Here is an 18294-nt window from a genome sequence, read left to right on the forward strand (position 1 = left end):
AAAGCAGTCTGGGTACGGGAATCAGTTCCCTACCCTTGCCTGGCTAATAAAAAAACCCCAGAACAGTACACAGAATGGGATATTATATAACAACACGCGTGTTTAAATTGTACTTACAGAAACAACTGTCTTCAAGCGAGCTCGTGGTGGCCGAGAATCGTCCATTAGGTTGATATACCGCTGTGCCATTTTAACCACGTGATGCTAGTGGGAAGAACTATTTACATGGTAAGCAGAGGAGATTGGACGCGCTCTAAGCACCACATAAATATATTGCCCTTAATTGCATTCTTTTCTTTGGTATTTCACGTGACCCTCAATAGTCATAGTACAAATTTGAAAAACGATGGGGTTGACTGGGGTTGATTAGATATTCGGATGGTGCTTCACGTAAGCTTCAAGGTGATGTACTTTGTTTTTTAAAAGCGCTTGGTGATTGGGGTGAAATTAATAAGTTGCGGTTTGGTGTGTAGAACTTCTCCAGAATTGTCACGTACGTATTCTATAATCAGAACAATGATACTTTATCGAATTAAACTGAGATCGATGTATAAACCTCTTCTATAAAACGAGTTTCGCTTAATTTGTTTTAGGGGCGCTTAAATCGCGTCCAACCTCCTCTGCATGGTAATTGTAATTTTAATTTTTAAGCAGGGAGTCCACTCTGTAAAACTGATTTTCAGTGGAGCCCTGAACAAACATACAATAGACACATACAATAACTAATAATATACAAAAAACAAACATACATACATACACAACTAAGGATAGCTACATAGACAAAATTACACAGGAATTAAGATAATAATTACGAAATGACGACAAAGTGGCAGCCCCAGTAACAGTGGACTTAAGGTTGTTCCATAAAACAGTTCCTCGGTAGAAAAAAGTTCGTAAGGATCGATTGTGGTATTACAAGGCCATGACAAGGCAAACAATTGAGCGACAACCCAGATGCACTCAAGCATGCTCAAGGGAATGAGCAAAGTTTACGTATGTGCCCCTGAGGCGTGGAAGACGATCGGCGTGTTAGTGGAAACTCTTAATTTAATTGGTAATTGACACAGTTACTAAGGCCAATGAAACTTGATTAGCAGTTTCGCGTCATCGCCCGCATGCTTTTGTTACACCCGCATGGAATTTCATTATTGGTATTTCAGATCGAAATACTCTAATAGAACAGTCACTTTTACTCTAATAGAGTAATCAGTTATACTCTAATGGAAAAATCACTTGTTATAGATTAGTAACATACTTTAGCTATTTAATGCAAGAGTAATCAGTGTAGATCTCACTGTTTTTTGGCAGAAATCTTCATGTTTGGATGTGTGTTGTGCTTTTGGAAAAATAATGAATAATAACCGCCCGCCCGCATCAAATTTTCAAAAATCTGAGCGAGAAACTGGTAATCAAGTTTCATTGGCCTAAGTAATTATATAAGGCCAGACTGTATACAATCGTAAAGCATGAGGGATGTGTTATTAGCGGATTAGACTAGATCTCGCATATAAAAAGAAACTACCAGTGTGTCAAATATACTGTAAGTGTAAATAATTTCATACCCGTTTTTATGCTAGTCCCAGCGCCTAAGTCATAAAACATAAAAGCACCAAATTTCTTATGTGGTTTGTAGCACGTGTACTTTTTTATTTTATCCACCAGCCCTAATGATACTCCCTTCCACCCACACGCCTATGGAAAGCAATCTAGAAGAAAAATAAATGGAAGGGAAAAATTCAAGAATTTACCTACAGAAAAGACACCTAAAAACTACAGAATCCCAGGAAATGTTAGTGAACTGGTGAATTCCCCTCTACAATGGCGAGATCTATTGCCAGGGGCACAGCAGGGCACTTAAGAGTGTGATTGAGAACCCTGGATGCATGTGATGGAGAAACGAAGCAAGACAAACTGCAACAGAGCCAGCCCATCACCACTGAATATGGGGAACTCCACTTCTCACTGAGTAAATGAGCCAAATATTTATACGTGGTAGTGGCTGCTTTCCCCCATTCCACCAGAGGAAGAAAAAACTAATGGGGTAAAACTGCCATGCTCTACTTTGCATATGCACTCCTCATAAGCAGGATGCTTCTCGGCCTCATGCCTACAAAAAGTGGTAGTCAAGGTGGTAGACTGATTGGAAGCTGCAAAAGAATTTAAAAATGCTAACATCAAAAAAGTGTGATGATGTACTGTAAGTACCTCCAAAAACCTGATACTCTGATGTCCACTTTAAAGTTTTACATTTCCATTACACAGTCACAGCTCTGTTGTGTCATGTACACAAGGGATCATCCTGATGTGTGTTGTTGCTTTATTGAAGACACATAACAAAAGTTATTGAGTGACTGGTTACAGATAGAATTTATTAAAATCTTTCTGTATACATAAATCAAGCAATTATCCTTACAATGTTGATCAAATTGCAAAGACAACTTGTTGCTTGGTACATTGATGCTGATATTCCAATGATTTTATGACCAATTAAAACTTCATTACTCAATAACTTTGCTATAAACCTTCAATAAAGAAATGATACACATCAGGATGATCCTTGTACACAGGGGCAGTGGAGCAGGCCAAAGAGTGAGGGGGCCAGGCCAGCTGTAAGGTGAAGACCAAAAAAAAGAAGGTAACTACATGCTGGCAATATAGCTGCCTCCACCAATAGTGCAGTACATAAGCCCTTAAAATTGACATAATCGTTCACTTTTTGGTAAAAGCACCATTTTTTTACAGGGTATATGGAGCGTGCACTAAGTGTTTTAAGAAGGGGAGGCACGTAAAAAGTCCTCAGGAACACCCCTTTTTGCACCCTGACAAGAAAACCATTTGCTACTATTAAAAATCAATCATGTTTCTATCAAGTTAACTGCTGGGCCTAGTATCATAGTAGTACAAAGTATACAGCTGGAACATAATAGCCTATTAGTAATCTATAAAAAATATATATATAGTTTTCTCACCTAGACAGTAACAAAATCACTAAAATTTCCATTTGCAGGGATTCTGTTAAAGTTTTGGACCTTCAATGCTGACGATTGTGTAGTACTATGTACAAGGATCATCCTGATGTGTATCGTTTCTTTATTAAAGGGGTATAACAAAAGTTATTTAATGCTAAAGTCACAGGTGGATATCTCAACAGAAAACCGTGAACTACAGCAGTTCAATTATCAAGCACAGAGCTTGAACAAAAGGTCCCTTGTCCTTATACTGGGCATCATATGAAAGGTAATTAAATTTCTAGTTTAATGAAGGCAGTTCGAAGTTGTTTCAACATCTTGTTCTCAAGTTACAGCACTTTCAATTCAGTGTAATATAGCATAAGCAAGAAAAGCACACAAATGAGTATTAAGGTATTTCTTAGTGCTGTGATAATGCTCAAAATAAGCATAAAGGAGTTGAGTTCCAATGAAGTGAGATTTTGAGCACTAAGAAGTACCTTATGACACATCCTTGTGCTTTTCTTGCTTATACTATATTACACTGAATTGAAAGCGCTGTAACTTGAGAACAAGATGTTGAAACAACTTGCAACTGCCTTCATTAAACTAGAAATTTAATTATCTTTCATATGGTGCCCAGTATAAGAACAAGGGACCTTTTGTTCAAGCTCTGTGTTTGATAATTGAACTGCTGTAGTTCATGGTTTTCTGTTGAGATATCCACCTGTGACTTTAGCATTAAATAACTTTTGTTATACCCCTCTAATAAAGAAACGATACACATCAGGATGATCCTTGTACATAGTACTACACAATCGTCAGCATTGAAGGTCCAAAACTTTAACAGAATCCCTGCAAATGGAAATTTTAGTGATTTTGTTTACTGCCTAGGTGAGAAAACTATTTGTTTTTTATAGATTACTAATAGGCTATTATGTTCCAGCTGTATACTTTGTACTACTATGATACTAGGCCCAGCAGTTAACTTGATAGAAACATGATTGATTTTTAATAGTAACAAATAGTTTTTCTTGTCAGGGTGCAAAAAAGGGTGTTCCTGAGGACTTTTTACGTGCCTCCCCTTCTTAAAACATTTAGTGCACGCTCCATATACTCTGTAAAAAAATTAGTGCTTTCATCAAAAAGTGAACGAATATTTGGCTTAGGCGCTGGACTACAACTGTATCTCCTTACTTATAACTGCACATTCGTAGCAAAGTAGCTTGCTAGACTGCTTCTCTGAATACTGTGACTGCTTTACTAGAGTATCAAGATCCTGACTGTTCTTGTTCTATTAGAGTATCTCGATCTTGTCTTTCAAACATTGTCCCTTAAAAGGGGGGGGGGGGGGCTTGGCTCCCCTAACTGTACCAGCTGCTTGTCAGACTGAGAAAATAGTTTGTTTTGTATGGCTTTTAACAGGCCATTTGTTGCAGCTGCAGGCTTTGTACTGGTCTAACACTAAATCAACTAATAGGATATTGTTTTTCATGTAAACAAATAGTTTTATTAGCAAGGTCCAAAAAACAGGGTTCCAAGGGACTTTTACATGCCTCCTATTTCTAAAATCATATAGTACACGTCATAAGAAATTTGATGCTTTTATCAAAAAGTTTACAATTATCTCAACTAGATGGTCGGAGGTATTTTATATACAATTTTTATAAAAACATGTAAATATTGCTGGTGCAGTTAACTCCAATGTTGTTGTAGTACATTATTATGGATAGGGCTTGACCATTCCTACCGTACGTACCTTGTTAGAAAGTCTTCTCTATGTTCTAATAGCTTATAATGGTGAAGTTTGTGGTGTAATGTTTTTACAGCATCATTTGTATTGGCAATTTTACGTAACCCATATTTAATAGTTTCCTAGTGACTTCACTCAAGTGATTTCCTTATTTTTACAATTGACATATCTGTCCTTTATTTGTTTTGTTTTCGTATTCAGTGAGTTGTTCCTATGCCTTGCTATTTCAGACAAGTTTAAGAAAAAATTAGGAATTTTAAATTAGAGTAGGGACAGTGTATAGTGCTGCAATAAAAAGTACTGAAACAAGCTGGATCAGAGTAGTACGTAATGTCCAAATACTGTAAAACAATAAGAAGTGAATATCCCTGAGTGTAGCACAGTAGGGATATTCACTTCTGATTGTTTTCAGTATTTGGACATTATGTACTACTCTGATCCAGCTTGTTTCAGTACTTTTTATTGCAGCATTATACACTGTCCCTACTCTAATTCAAAATTCCTAGTTTTTCTTATACTTGTTTGCGAACTTTTTTTGCAAACTCATGACCACTTAGTAGCCTGCTTTTCACACAATATTATATAGAGTTAATCACAGCACTATATACTAGTACATTATGACTCATACAATAACAACTGGTTAGTGGGCATGGCTCTAATCTAAAATAAGCCTGCAGACAGATGTGGATTCGTGCATACCTACAGACTGATAAATGGACGTGGCTACCATATACTTACAGTTATTTACATAAGTGGGTGTGGCTCATGAAAGGAGCAGGGCTATGGTATGATGTGCTACTACACGTCCACATCGTTACACTAATTAATTTAGTATGTGATCCAACCTAATCTGTAAAGCAGGACTTGGATGATCCAACTCAGTTTAAATGCTGTTACTATATTTATTGACTTACACATGGCTAGTTCACCGCAAGTTGATTGATATCAACTACCAATTTTGTAAACGATCAAGCCACACATGTTCAAATACTGTGGTGCAACGCTAAACTAACCAAGTGTATTCGAATAGTTTGATACGCTTATAGATGGAAGCCCTACTGTAGTCTATTAACACTATCAGTGGTAGAACCTTGATTGATGGCCATGGTAAAGAAGGATAAAAGATAAGACAATACCGCAAGCATTGTATGTTTATCAATATACCAAAGGTTTTTTCTTCATCAAATTAGAAACATTTCTGTTAAAAAATTAGGGCTGTAGCTATAACCAGTTTTCTGCTACACTTGATGAACGCATCAGGCAGGCAGACATTAGAAAATTCTGTTGAATATGTTTTTTTTAAATTTCTGGAGCAACTTGACAGAAACACTTCGCGTCGATCTGAAGACACTTTTGGGCTTGATTATACCCAACCAATACTGTCATGTTGTTGTGAGGAAAAATCAAGGTAGGTTTTTGGGTTATATTATCATGGGCCATGCCCACACCTTCAAAGTTTAATCAGTCCATTTCATGATCTACTGTAAGGCAGAAAATAAAGGACACTGGGCTAAAATAACTTTGCAAATATTAATGGTGGAAAGATCCCACATTCACTGCATTACTCACCATAAACTCCACAATAAAAATGCCTTTCATCACACCACTTAGAAAACAGCCTTCTTCATCAAATGTCCGCCATGGCTGTACACTACTTCATTAAACAAGGAACATCTTCCCCACGCTTGGTGCTATGGCCTTAGACTTAGCACCATTAGAATCCTCATGAATCTAGTAGTATACAACAGATCGCATGGTCTTAATATAATGGATGCTCATATCGTTAAAGCACCATCATGTTCAGCAAAGACGATGTCTGTTGTTCATCACTTTATATCAAAAGTACTCTTTAGTGTTATAGCACATGAAATTAGGTTTCATTTCATCCATCAGATTATCCTGTTGTATATGTACGCACTTTTATTTCATGTTCAAAATTAATTCCGTATTTAAAGGGATAAATAATTACATTATTTGCTTGACATACAGAGTAGTCAAGTCAATTCAAAGAGGTGGTAGCATGTCACACACAAACAATGTTACTCCAGATGATACCACTATGGTATACTACTGTGAGTCATCACTTCCTAATATGGACAACAATTCATTCACACAATCACATGACTGCTATGGTGTGATGTTCAGACTTCACACCTCAGTGACAAGTGACCACTAGTAGATCATAGTGTATGTAAGAATGAATTCATTAGACACACAAAGATATCTTGTAAACAACCACCAGAGGGCATTGATATGAGCAAACACAAGTGTAATATTATGTACCTTTTAATATGGAAATGACAGATGATGTGTTTGTACATTAAGACTTGTCTTATTTATGTGATGCTAACATTTTGAAAGTGATAAGATTTTGAAACTACCACAAAAACGTTTGATACACCATGCTACTAGTTTACTACAAGCATCTCTTTCTGGATGGAGTGAAAACTATTTAATCCCTACCAGTCACCCTATACCCAATAGTGTTTATTAGTCAAATTGATAAGGGAACTCCCCCTTTGCTTAACACTGATACTACAACATAATCTGACATGTGTACAAGTGTAAATAACAACTTATTCCATGGTCCATACATGTAACTTATCTACCAAAAGTAACTTCATAGCTACCAAGACAAGTCATGATTATTTGTCATCTGTTGTTTTTGTGTGTTAATCTAATCTGGTCTAGAGAGGTTTATTTAATTGAGTATGTGTGAGTTGTGTACAGTAGAATTTTCCTTTGAAGTGTATAGTGTGAACATGTTACATGTACGTATGTGTGTACTATTTCAATGTTTAGTGTGGTTGTGACTTCATTTCAGATGACAAGACATTCACCTCATTAACTGGAACAAGTTTTCTGAACTTGATATCACTACTAACACCTCACTTAAGGTCAGAACCAACACTGTATCTGCCAGGTGATCAAAAGGCCCCAGGTTCAATTCCATTTATGCCACTTTGGTGTTGCCTTGAGCAAGCGTCTACCCAACTGTTAGTGGGGACCTGGTGGCCTGGTGTCATTTGGGAAAGCAGCCCACCCAGCTGTAACATCAATGGGTACCTGCTATTAACTGGGGAAGCAAATGCCCAACTGTCATTGTCTCGCTTAGCAGTGTTGAGGTCATTGTGGAACTTTGGGTTCCGCAACCTCTCTCCATGAAACCTGGACAGTCCTCCTGCTGGTTATTAGCCCTGTCCAGGAGGATTTTCCTGCACAAGGCTCAAGTGCCTAAGCACAGGCATCCCAGTGTTGGTTTCACTGAGTGGAAATTAGGATGGGCAATGTATCAATTTAACAGTATTATATAGCAGAACTTGTTAGCAAGAGTGGAGCAAAGAGCGTAGCATGGGATTACTAATAAGGTACTAATGGGATATGAGAGTGCTTTTTGTTACCTCTGTCTAAAAAGTTTGTTGGCTCTCTCTAAAAAGTTTGGTGGCTAATGCCTCCAATTTGTTTTCCCACTCGAGGAGTAAGCACTGCATAGTCTACAATGAGGTTATTGATGCAATGGACACTGATACATATTTAGTGGGTATTTAGTAACACTACAATATTTATTATTAAAATACTGTGGTATGATATTGATCAATACTGCCCACACCTATGTACTGGCAATAGCTGTGCTTTGTATGACTGCCATAGACTTTGCCTTCTTTGCTTTGTGTGTGTACATATGCATGCACACTGTGTGTGTGTGTGTGTGTGTGTGTGTGTGTGTGTGTGTGTGTGTGTGTGTGTGTGTGTGTGTGTGTGTGTGTGTGTGTGTGTGTGTGTGTGTGTGCATGCACACGTTTGTGTGTGTGTGTGCATGCACACGTTTGTGTGTGTGTGCACGCATGCTTTCCTGTAATCTTCACAAGTCAGACATGATTAAGTCAGACAACAACTACACATTTTATGTTTTTAAATTGTCCGTATAATTTAGATTCTTCAACGGCTTCCCATTTAAGTTGTCGTTATGCTTGAGTATTTCCCAATTATGTTCCAGAATTTTTTTGGTCTTTACTGCTATTACAACAAGTAATAGAAGTAGACAATTTATTCCATTGTTTTGGCTTTCTATCAGGGTATTTTAAGGAATGCATTTTATGCAAAAAAAATTATGTAGATAGACCGGCATTGAAACTAGGTCAGGTCAACTGGATCATATTTTGTCCTGGTCATCTGGGTCTGACCTGCTTTACAGATTGACCCAGATTGGATCGCATGTTAGATGAATTAATTAGTTAGACGTTGTGGATTATCACAACATGGTATATCGCAGCTCTTTCATGAGCCACACCCACTTATCAGAATAGCAAGCATATGTTGAACCATGCCCATTTATTGGTATGTGCATGTATTATAGTCTGTAGGCAAACGTGAATCCATTTCTGTAGCTGTCAGCAAGCTTTTATGGATCCTCGCCTACTAAGCAATTGTTGGTATACAAATCATAGTCTAGGTGTGTGGCAGGCCAGTATGTGAGCCATACCACTTTAATATTGAGAATGTGTACAGTGTAATGTGCGTGCCTGTCGAGCACCCAAAACATAGTCTCGTGCACATGAGACTACCAAAAACATAGCCCTTTGTACATGCCTCAAAATTGAGTTAAGTGTTTCTTTGAGTCTCAAATGCTCTGAATCATTTCTGATGGGCTGAAGGAGACAGTTGAGTGTTTTTCAAGAATATGCTGTAGACTAGAGTATACAGAAAAAATTGTCAATGATTGTTGCATGCTTCCAGGAAGCATATGGCTTTTTTACTAATTGGACTTACCAGTATCCATGGTTGTGAAGCTTTGGTACCTGTAAAGGTAAAATTCTTCCAAAGCTTTGTTCCAAATCAGTTGTACTAGAACCTGTACTACAGCTGCAGCGAAAAAAGAATGTAGACCATACCTGTAGTTATGATGTCCTACTGTATACACATGACAGGAAGTTGCAGTGCTAAATCTAAGCAAACGATGTGATACTATGTAGTTTAGTATACAGGTAGAGGAAATGTGAGACCTACAATGTATATGGTCTGTTGGGAAATTCAGTCGTGAAAAAAGCACTCTTTTTACCCTTACTGTCTCTAACAGTAACAAGTGTAAAGAATTTTCGATTAGGAATCAAAGAAAAAAAATTGGGGTCGCCTAGCTACACCTGCAGATATGCTAATGGACATTTAATCCCTAATTCACATTTAATCCCTAATTCAGTCTTCTATAATTCCTAATTAAAATTCCTGTTTCTTTACTTTTTGTAACATTATTATGACTGGTGAACCCACGCATACCTTATGAAATGAAAGGAGGACACCAGAGGTAATGCTTTTGACTGAATGTGCCCCCAATATCAATTACTGACTCGAAAGTGAAGTGCTATTCCACATTACTTTCAGTTATATTCAGCCTGTTACACAGTGTTACAAATAAAGAACAAGCACCTCTGCAATCAATCCAGTCACCACAAAAATACAGACGATTCACATACTCCAACTATCAATTACTGACTCAAAAGTGAAAGTGGCCATTACACTTCACTTTCAGTTATGTTCAGCATGTTTTACAGTACTACAAATGAAGAACAGGTAGGAATAGTGCCACTAATCGATCCAGTCACCATACAGAATACAGATGATTCCCGTAGGGAAACCATGGATCACGTCACCACGAATCGACACCTTTGGCTGGCAGCAAAAAGAAATGAAACGAAAGAGGACAAACGTACATAAGTCCATGATGCATGCATTGTATGTACTGCAGTATGCCAAAAGACACATATCGGAGTGAAGCAACATCGAACATTGAAAATATTAAGCCCGTAGCCTTAGCTGTTGTCTACTTATACTTTTCTGAAAACATCAGGCAGACAATTAGTCAGTCAGTAGAAAATCCCATTGAATTTACAATTTATAGCAAAATATTGGAAGTAGAACTGGGTGATATACTGCTATTGTTAGTAATCTGTGATATTTAAGTCATACTGGTTTTGATACCGCCTGTTTTTTTTAATACCGTCATATCATCTGGGCACTATGGCCTTGTTTCATCCCATATTTAGGAGGCAACAAGACATGTGACAATGTTTGTAGGCAGGTGCTGATGTAATCAGCTAGTCAAACTATGTAAACAAGTTTGTTTGTGGTAATTTGTACCTGAGGTTTGCTGACCTACCGTGGGTATTTGGTGCTTTATACCTTTTACATTAATACTGAGATATTTAGTAATACCATGGTACTTTTTATGGAAGGTATACCGTTTGCTATTTATCAATACCGCCCAGCACTAATTGGAAGCATTTAGGGTTGTACTGAAGGCACTTTTGGGCTTGGTTATACCTAACCAATTCTGCCAAGGCACCATGAAGGTATTGTGAAGCTGGATCTTTTTAACCAGAAAAAACCGATCTCTAATATACAGTACTATCTTACTGTACAGTACATGTACTTGGTTGAGAATTAATGCAACAATGTGTTGGTCTGGTTCAGTGACTTTTAAAAACTGGATTGTGTAAATTATTGAAAACATTTTTCAAATCCTCAATTTTATCATACGGTAGGATAGTACTGTTATCTAAAATAATATCACCCAATAACCAGCCTCCTGACGACGATGAGGCAATATTGGTTAGGTAAAACTAATCCCAAACAAGCATTCAGATTGACCTGAAACGCTTTTAACGGAATTTTCTACTGACTGAGCAACTGACTGATGCCTTCAGACAAGCGTAACTTGATAACGGCTAAGGCTACTATGGGCTTGATTTTTTCACTTTTTGACGTGGCTTTGGCACGAGAAGTGCCTTTTGGCATACCGCAGTACATACAAAGTATTCTTCATGGACTTACTAGTGTCCTCCTTTGTGTCCCATTCATCTTTGCTTACAGCGAAAAGTGTCAATATGGTGGTAGCACATGATGGCTTCCCTTCGTAACAGAAATCATCTGTATTTTTCATAGTGGTCATTTTGATTGCAGAGATGCTTTTCGAACAGTTCTTGATTTTTACTGCTGTGTATATCAGGTTGAATATAACCGACAATGAAGCATAATTGATACTTCACTTTTCAGACAATAACTGGGGTGCGCGGTACCATTTCAGTATGCGTGGATTGCAGAGGTGCTTTTCAAACAGTACTTGATTCAAAATGCTGTGTAACAGGTTGAATATAGATGACAATGGATACCTTTTTGGACAATAATTGATATAGCTGGGACGCACAGCATCATTTCAGATGTGGTAGCTATGCATGAGTTCACCAGTCTTAATGATTATTTGCAAAAAAAATTAACAATCAAGTACACAGAAAAATTTGGAATTTTCAACTACAGTAGGGACTATAGCACATCGATAACACACACACACACACACACACACACACACACACACACACACACTACACATGCAAGTTATATATTGTACTGTTTTTCCTCTAGTGTTTGATGTTGATGTTGAAGGCTACACAGTTCTCATTTGTCATCGACCTTGCCTGCCTGGCAGCTCGTAGAGACTACCACAAGCTAAACATGTGGGTGTCTGAGAGGATCAAATCTCATCAGGTACTACACCATATACGTTTGCTGAGCAGTTACTTGTACACTACTGATACACTTATTTAAAGTATCATGGTATCCACTATAATATGTGGTCCTTATCTGAATGTCATTCATTGTACAATTTGATTGTTGTATCTACAGCTCCATCTTACTGTACTGTGTTTTGATACCTTCCTACAGGAATCATTTGTGGTAGCTTGTATCAACTTCTTAGTGAAGAAGGATCACGATCCTCGACCCAACCTGACCACAGAGAATATTGTCAGCATGCTAGCTTGTTTACAACCTTACACTGGGTGAGTGAGATATTGTAATAAGATTACTTTTGCAGTAACCAGTAATTTAATGCATTGCATGACAAAGTAATGAGTCATACTCTATAATATGTGACTGGATCTGTGAAAACCCAACACTATCATGCATTTTTCGAATCCTTGTTCATTAAATATTTATAGCCAAATGCATACTCTGGCAAAGTTTCAGCCTCATATGCCAATAACTTTGGGAGCTACAGCCCTATAAAGTAGCAACAACAAAAAGGTCAATTTGTACACTCAGCAAGTACGTATAGGAAAAATAAATTACAGGCACTTACTAAAATGGTTGTAACTTACAAACAGAATGACACAGGGAGTTGAAATTTTGCACCATCCCGTTTGCTATGAGTAGAGGAATTGATGACTGGGTAAGTTTTTCCTTGTATCACCTTCCTTCACTATATACTAAGGAAAAATTAGTGAAAAAGGTCGATCGCATACTAGTAAACAAATGTCCATAACTTCCGTATCCTTGTATCTGCCACAACGAAACAAAGATTTTTAAAGTCCTCTTGAGTAGAAAATATCCAGGTTTTAATTGCTGGACCCTTCCTTCACCAACAACAAAGAGTTAAAATTTACATGTTTTTTTTTATAATACACAAATATTTCTCCACGCTCTATACTGTAAATTTAGGCTTGTGTGGTTATGTCGGGTTTTCGCAGATCTGGTCACATATGATGGATATGTGTGTGTTCTATTAGAGTAAATTAACAGAGCTATGTATATTTCACAAATTCACTTACAGTTTGTACTTTTGTCTATCTCTAACAACAAGGGTGTTTGGATAACTGAAGATCCTGTTGTATTTGATGTTTATTAAAATTGGTTTGTAGAAATGTTGTTGTTATCACCTTATAGGTCCCTTACCAAATATGGTCATGGTAAACATAAACCATACAGACCACATGATGATGATAAAGGAGCAGTTGCTCTTCCTTATAAGGATAGATGATTATTTGATTACATGGCTGATGGACATGGTGATATTGTGAAAGTACAGTTTACTGTTAGTAGAGACAGTGATGTACATGTAGTGTTACTAGTAATATAATGGTTATGTTGTGTCTACCACTGAGGGTGTCCATCTGTTTTATTAATTTATTGTTTATAATATTATACATATCCCATGTATACCATAGTAAACCTGGAGGAGGAGGAAGAGTGTCCTGAGGAGCCACTACAGGAGAGTAGTGAGGCACTCACTGGAAATCTTTTCAGGTAGTAGAAGTGATTGTTGTATTACAGTATTTTGTCAAAAGTGTATGTTCTATTGGAGTAGTTCAATGAAACTGTGTAGTGACTATATTCCTTGAGCTAACATTAAACATCTTTCATGGCCTGTATGTTATATAGGTAATCCTCTTTGGTACTAACTATATGTGACCGGATCTGTGAAAACGCGACACAATCGTGCAAGCCTGTAAAAATAAGCTCCGTTAACATTTTCAGCTGAGCAGTTAGCCTGTCAATATTTACATCACACTTATATATTTTCAACTCAGTGGGTATCGTGGTAAAGCTACCATTAGCAGCATATAACAAGATTTTTTTTCCAATAGGCATTCCCCTATTGTGCTGAGACCTAGCATGCAAATCAGTGACAACACCGTCAAGTACTTCAAAATACTGTAAGCTTGAGGGGTCTCAAAAAGATGCACTGATGATGCACTAGCTCTTTGTCTTGGTAGCAGGGGCAGATCCAGGAAGTGGCAAGGGGAAGCTGGGGCAAAAACAGGGTCAGTTGTAGGTGAGCCAGATTCTCTAGTTCAGTGCTGCATTTTCAAGCAGCAAATATATAATCACCTCTTAGTAGTGTCTTGCTGTTGATTTTTGCAATTTTGGCCTTTTCAGATGGTCGTGAAGTCTTAAAGCTGTTTAAAGGGCTCTGAATGTCTTAAACAGCAACACGCTAATTATTTTTAGAGGAGCTTAGTATGGATGAAGTTGCTGGATGACAATTTAACAGTTAGTTTGACTTTCGTTCGCTTTGGTGTCAGATAAATTTGTAGTAAAATGTACATATTATTTTCATGAGTTGATAAACTGATCTTGGCCTGACAAAGATTAGTACCTATTTTAATCAGAAGCATGGCTGGCTCCTCCACAAGGTGAGGGGGGAGGGGGGTATTTGTCCCAAATGCCCCATCCTGGATCCGCATTGGGTAACCTCTTAAATTGTGGTAAAATTGGCTGGTTAGTGAGATCATCTAATGCTTCAAGTATTCTTGAATAAAATGAGTTGAGTGAATTATCATCTCGCTGCCTTGCTAGAAAACCATTAGTCAGCCTCAATGTCTGTAACGCTTGCTGCAGAGATGTTTCTTTCCCTTGAAGCGTAATGGAAAGCTGTTCTGTGGCTCAGAATATAAAGCATGACAATTGGAGTCCAAAGTACATACTAAACTTCTCTATTATTACTAGTATATATATCCTCAAATTGTGTTTTATGTTACTGTTTGCATATTGTAGTAACCTGCCTCAATTGCTACTGCCACTAACATCGATACACTACTGGTACATAGCTGCTGACAAAGAAGAGAGTGAAAAGGAGCCACAGAAGCTATGAAAGATAAGACCCACTTTATCTTTAATAACTTGTCAGCTAATAGCCTGCAACAAAGGTGTGTGTGTGTGTGTGTGTGTGTGTGTGTTTGTGTGTGTGTGTGTGTTAGGGTTAGACAAATACTGTAGTTCAAAAGCTACAAAGCTTCGTTCAGTTTCATAACATTCAGATTGGATGCTGCTTTACCCCGCCAAAGCTTTGTTACCATGGATACTAACAAGTTTATAACCAGTTGTGCGAGTATTGTCATCCCTTGTGAAAGCTGTTATTTACATAGTATAGTTTAAACAATGGTTGTACTGGAGCTACAGTATAACAAAGTGTGGGAGTTTCTACGTATACACCCTAATAACCATCAATTGTGTTCATTGATTGTTGACATGACATTTGTAAGAAAGTTGTGAAGCATTGGTAACATTTTCAAAAGAAGCTTCAGAGGATGTATTAGTTGTGTGCGTGTGCATAAGGCAGCATAGCCAAGTAGCTAGAGTATCAGCCTAGTAATAGGCCTTATGCAAAACGCTTGAAGCCATATAAATACTCGTACACTAAGCGGATACTTACCGCTACATGTCTGTGTCATGTCCGTGTTATCGCCGCGACACGCTTTACGTGGGGTCAACTTTGTACAGAAAGTATTGAGAGCTTTGTGAGATAAGCGCTTTGTAACGGCTGTACTGTTTTCTCCTTTCAATATTGTATTGCGCGTGAGGTACTTTACCGTATGCACCCGTGAAAGCAGCGCTATCATGTTTGTAAAGTGACTTGTTGTAATAGCGTGCATTAATTAGAATTTAGCAAAGTTAATCTTCATTATTTTTTCAGTGTATTGCCATGGCTACTAGCTCTAAGTCTAAGAAGCCAGAAAGAATGCTTGTGCAAGAACTGAGGTTGATTTTGGCGCTGAATAATTTACCAACCAAGGGAAAAAAAGCTGAACTAGTGGAAAGGTTGGTATTTGTGTCTGCGTGATACGTATATGTAATAATTTTGTATGTAGGGTACATGAACACAGTTTAATGGGTCAGGGGAGACAAGCTTTGGAAAGGCCAGATACTCGACTGAATGTAGCTCAAGACTGTGTATTAAAGCCAATTGCCGAAGTATTTAAAGATTTTCCAAACTTCACAAGCCAAATGCTTGTAGATTATTTTATTTACATGAAAGAAGAAGATGGGCTGGAATGCCAAGACTGGAAAAATCCGGATACCGTCTGTTTAAGGAAGGACATGTACAGCAGTTAAAAGTTTCTTCACAGGAACCTTTTGTTGTTAAAGTAATTTGCCTTCCTGAAATGAAGAAAGACCGCGAATATAGTACCACTGTCATTTTACAGCAAGAACCAGCAAGTGTTTTGGAAGCCAGCTGCACTTGTCCAGCGGGTAAGGGACCCTGGGGTAGCTGCAAACATCTGGCAGCATTGTGTTACTGCTTAGAAGATTTTGTGAAGATGAGATCAACTGCTATTCAGCTTGATGAAGCCAGCTGTACTTCTGTTTTGCAAAAATGGAACCAACCAAGGAATAAACGCCTTGACAGTAAGATGGTAGAAGATATTTCATTTGAATCAGCAGTTTTTGGGAAGAAGAGAAAAAGAAAAGAGAGAATTTTTCGATCCAAGACCACTGTCAATGAGGAAGACATCTCAAGATGAACTAGATGAGGTAGGTGATAGCCTAAAGACACTACCGTATACATGTGGGTTTACAGAACTTTTTGCTCCACAGTGTACTAGTGCTGATTCCAGCATAACATTACTGCCACTAACTCCAAGGAGTGTACGAGCCCGTGTACAGGCTGAGCTTTGTCAAACACCGCTACCTCCTCCACCTAATGTCATTGTTGGTTTTGGTGAAACATTTTTGAAAGGTATTACACCTACAGTTGCTCAGAAAGAGCTAGTTGAAACCAAAACTAGGAAACAGGCTGTGTCATTGCGCTGGCATGAGGAGCATTTTGGGCGATTAACTGCATCTAATTTTGGTAGAGTATTGTTACGCAAGTCTGCATTTGACAAACTAGGATGTGACCTTCACTCAAAGGATCTTTCCAATGTTGCAGCTATAAGATGGGGAAGAGAACACGAACATGTTGCTTTTGATCGGTACGCTGCTATCCTACCGCAGCGCCACAGAAATTTGAAACTTCGTAAGGCTGGATTTTATATAGGAGAACCTGGTTATTTAGGTGCCAGTCCAGATGGAGTATTGTTCAGTAGTTCCAGAAGAGAGGTTGGTATTTTAGAGATCAAGTGCCCCTATTCAGCCAGTAATTTAACTATACTGGAGGCTTGCCAACACTGTCAAAGTTGCAATGAAGATGGCTCTTTGTTATGGACAAATCTCACAACTACCATTATCAAATACAGGGTGCAATTACCATTACACAGACCAACTTTTGTGACTTTGTAGTATGGACCCCTACGTCCATGGAAATATTAAATGTAGAGTTTGATAAGCAACTGTGGGAGGACGAATGCCTACCTCGGTTATGTAGCTTTTATCAAGAGTTTATGCTACCAGCATTTCTCTACTAGATCACCAGTCTGAGCAGCTGCTTATGTGAACCATCATACAACTGTATTGATATTGTATACAATGGCTTTTTGATAAATTATTGTTCATCATCATGTTCTATATCATTTACAAGTATTGATAAAAAGTTTGTTAGCATGGCACATACAAAAAAAGATCTGGTTTATTTGGTTATGCATGGTATTAGGAACATTGTGCAATATGTGGTATGTCTTTATCCAACGAATGGTTCTTTCTACGTGTATATGTACCGAAGCTATTCTTCTTGTGGTAGTTCGTTCCTCTTCTGTTAACTGCCCAGTTTCGTTTAACATAGGTGGTACATTTAATGTGACACCAGGTGGCAATATATCACTGATTGTAAACCCACGATCTGCCATAATGGAATCACCTGGTTCTAATAGTTTTAAAATTCAACATTCCATAGTCAGTTTTATCCATAATACCAAGAATGACTGTTCAATTAGATCATTTTGTCTCTAGTGCGTTTTCTATTAGAGTAACTGAATAAATGGGCTTTGGTTATCCGAAGAAAGTTATGCAGCATTTCTACAAAGTCAAGTATGCAGTGCACAAACATTTCTTTCTTTTTCATTTTCACTACTAGAATAATTTTTAACCAGGTGCCCTTCTACATTC

The 18294-nt window shown here is 37.9% G+C and overlaps 1 protein-coding gene across 5 annotated transcripts; it reads left to right on the top strand.

Moving 5' to 3' along the window:
* The first annotated feature begins 208 nt into the window (after positions 1–208).
* Positions 209–17759, top strand: LOC136256211 (CCR4-NOT transcription complex subunit 1-like). 5 transcript variants are annotated; one of them, XM_066049161.1, is made up of 9 exons: positions 209–228; positions 7526–7598; positions 12118–12240; positions 12379–12533; positions 13417–13552; positions 13698–13776; positions 15028–15179; positions 15947–16071; positions 16122–17759. In XM_066049161.1, the coding sequence occupies exons 3-5, from the start codon at positions 12124–12126 to the stop codon at positions 13508–13510; spliced, it is 366 nt and encodes a 121-aa protein (XP_065905233.1). In that variant the 5' UTR covers positions 209–228; positions 7526–7598; positions 12118–12123; the 3' UTR covers positions 13511–13552; positions 13698–13776; positions 15028–15179; positions 15947–16071; positions 16122–17759. The 5 variants fall into 5 exon arrangements, with proteins under 5 accessions (XP_065905233.1, XP_065905239.1, XP_065905227.1 ...); XM_066049155.1 differs by lacking the exon at positions 209–228 and adding an exon at positions 904–1054; XM_066049173.1 differs by lacking the exon at positions 209–228 and adding an exon at positions 907–1054 and having other exon boundaries at positions 12418–12533.
* Positions 17760–18294: the final 535 nt, after the last annotated feature.

The sequence above is a fragment of the Dysidea avara genome, chromosome 1 (assembly GCF_963678975.1).
Source record: "Dysidea avara chromosome 1, odDysAvar1.4, whole genome shotgun sequence".
NCBI lineage: Eukaryota > Metazoa > Porifera > Demospongiae > Dictyoceratida > Dysideidae > Dysidea > Dysidea avara.

Excerpts from the sequence above, each read along its gene's own strand:
- LOC136256211 (XM_066049152.1), top strand. The coding sequence starts at position 16,753 with ATGAGGAAGACATCTCAAGATGAACTAGATGAG. Across the intron at positions 16,786-16,848 it reads CTCAAGATGAACTAGATGAG|TGTACTAGTGCTGATTCCAG; the intron begins GTAGGTGATAGC and ends TTTGCTCCACAG.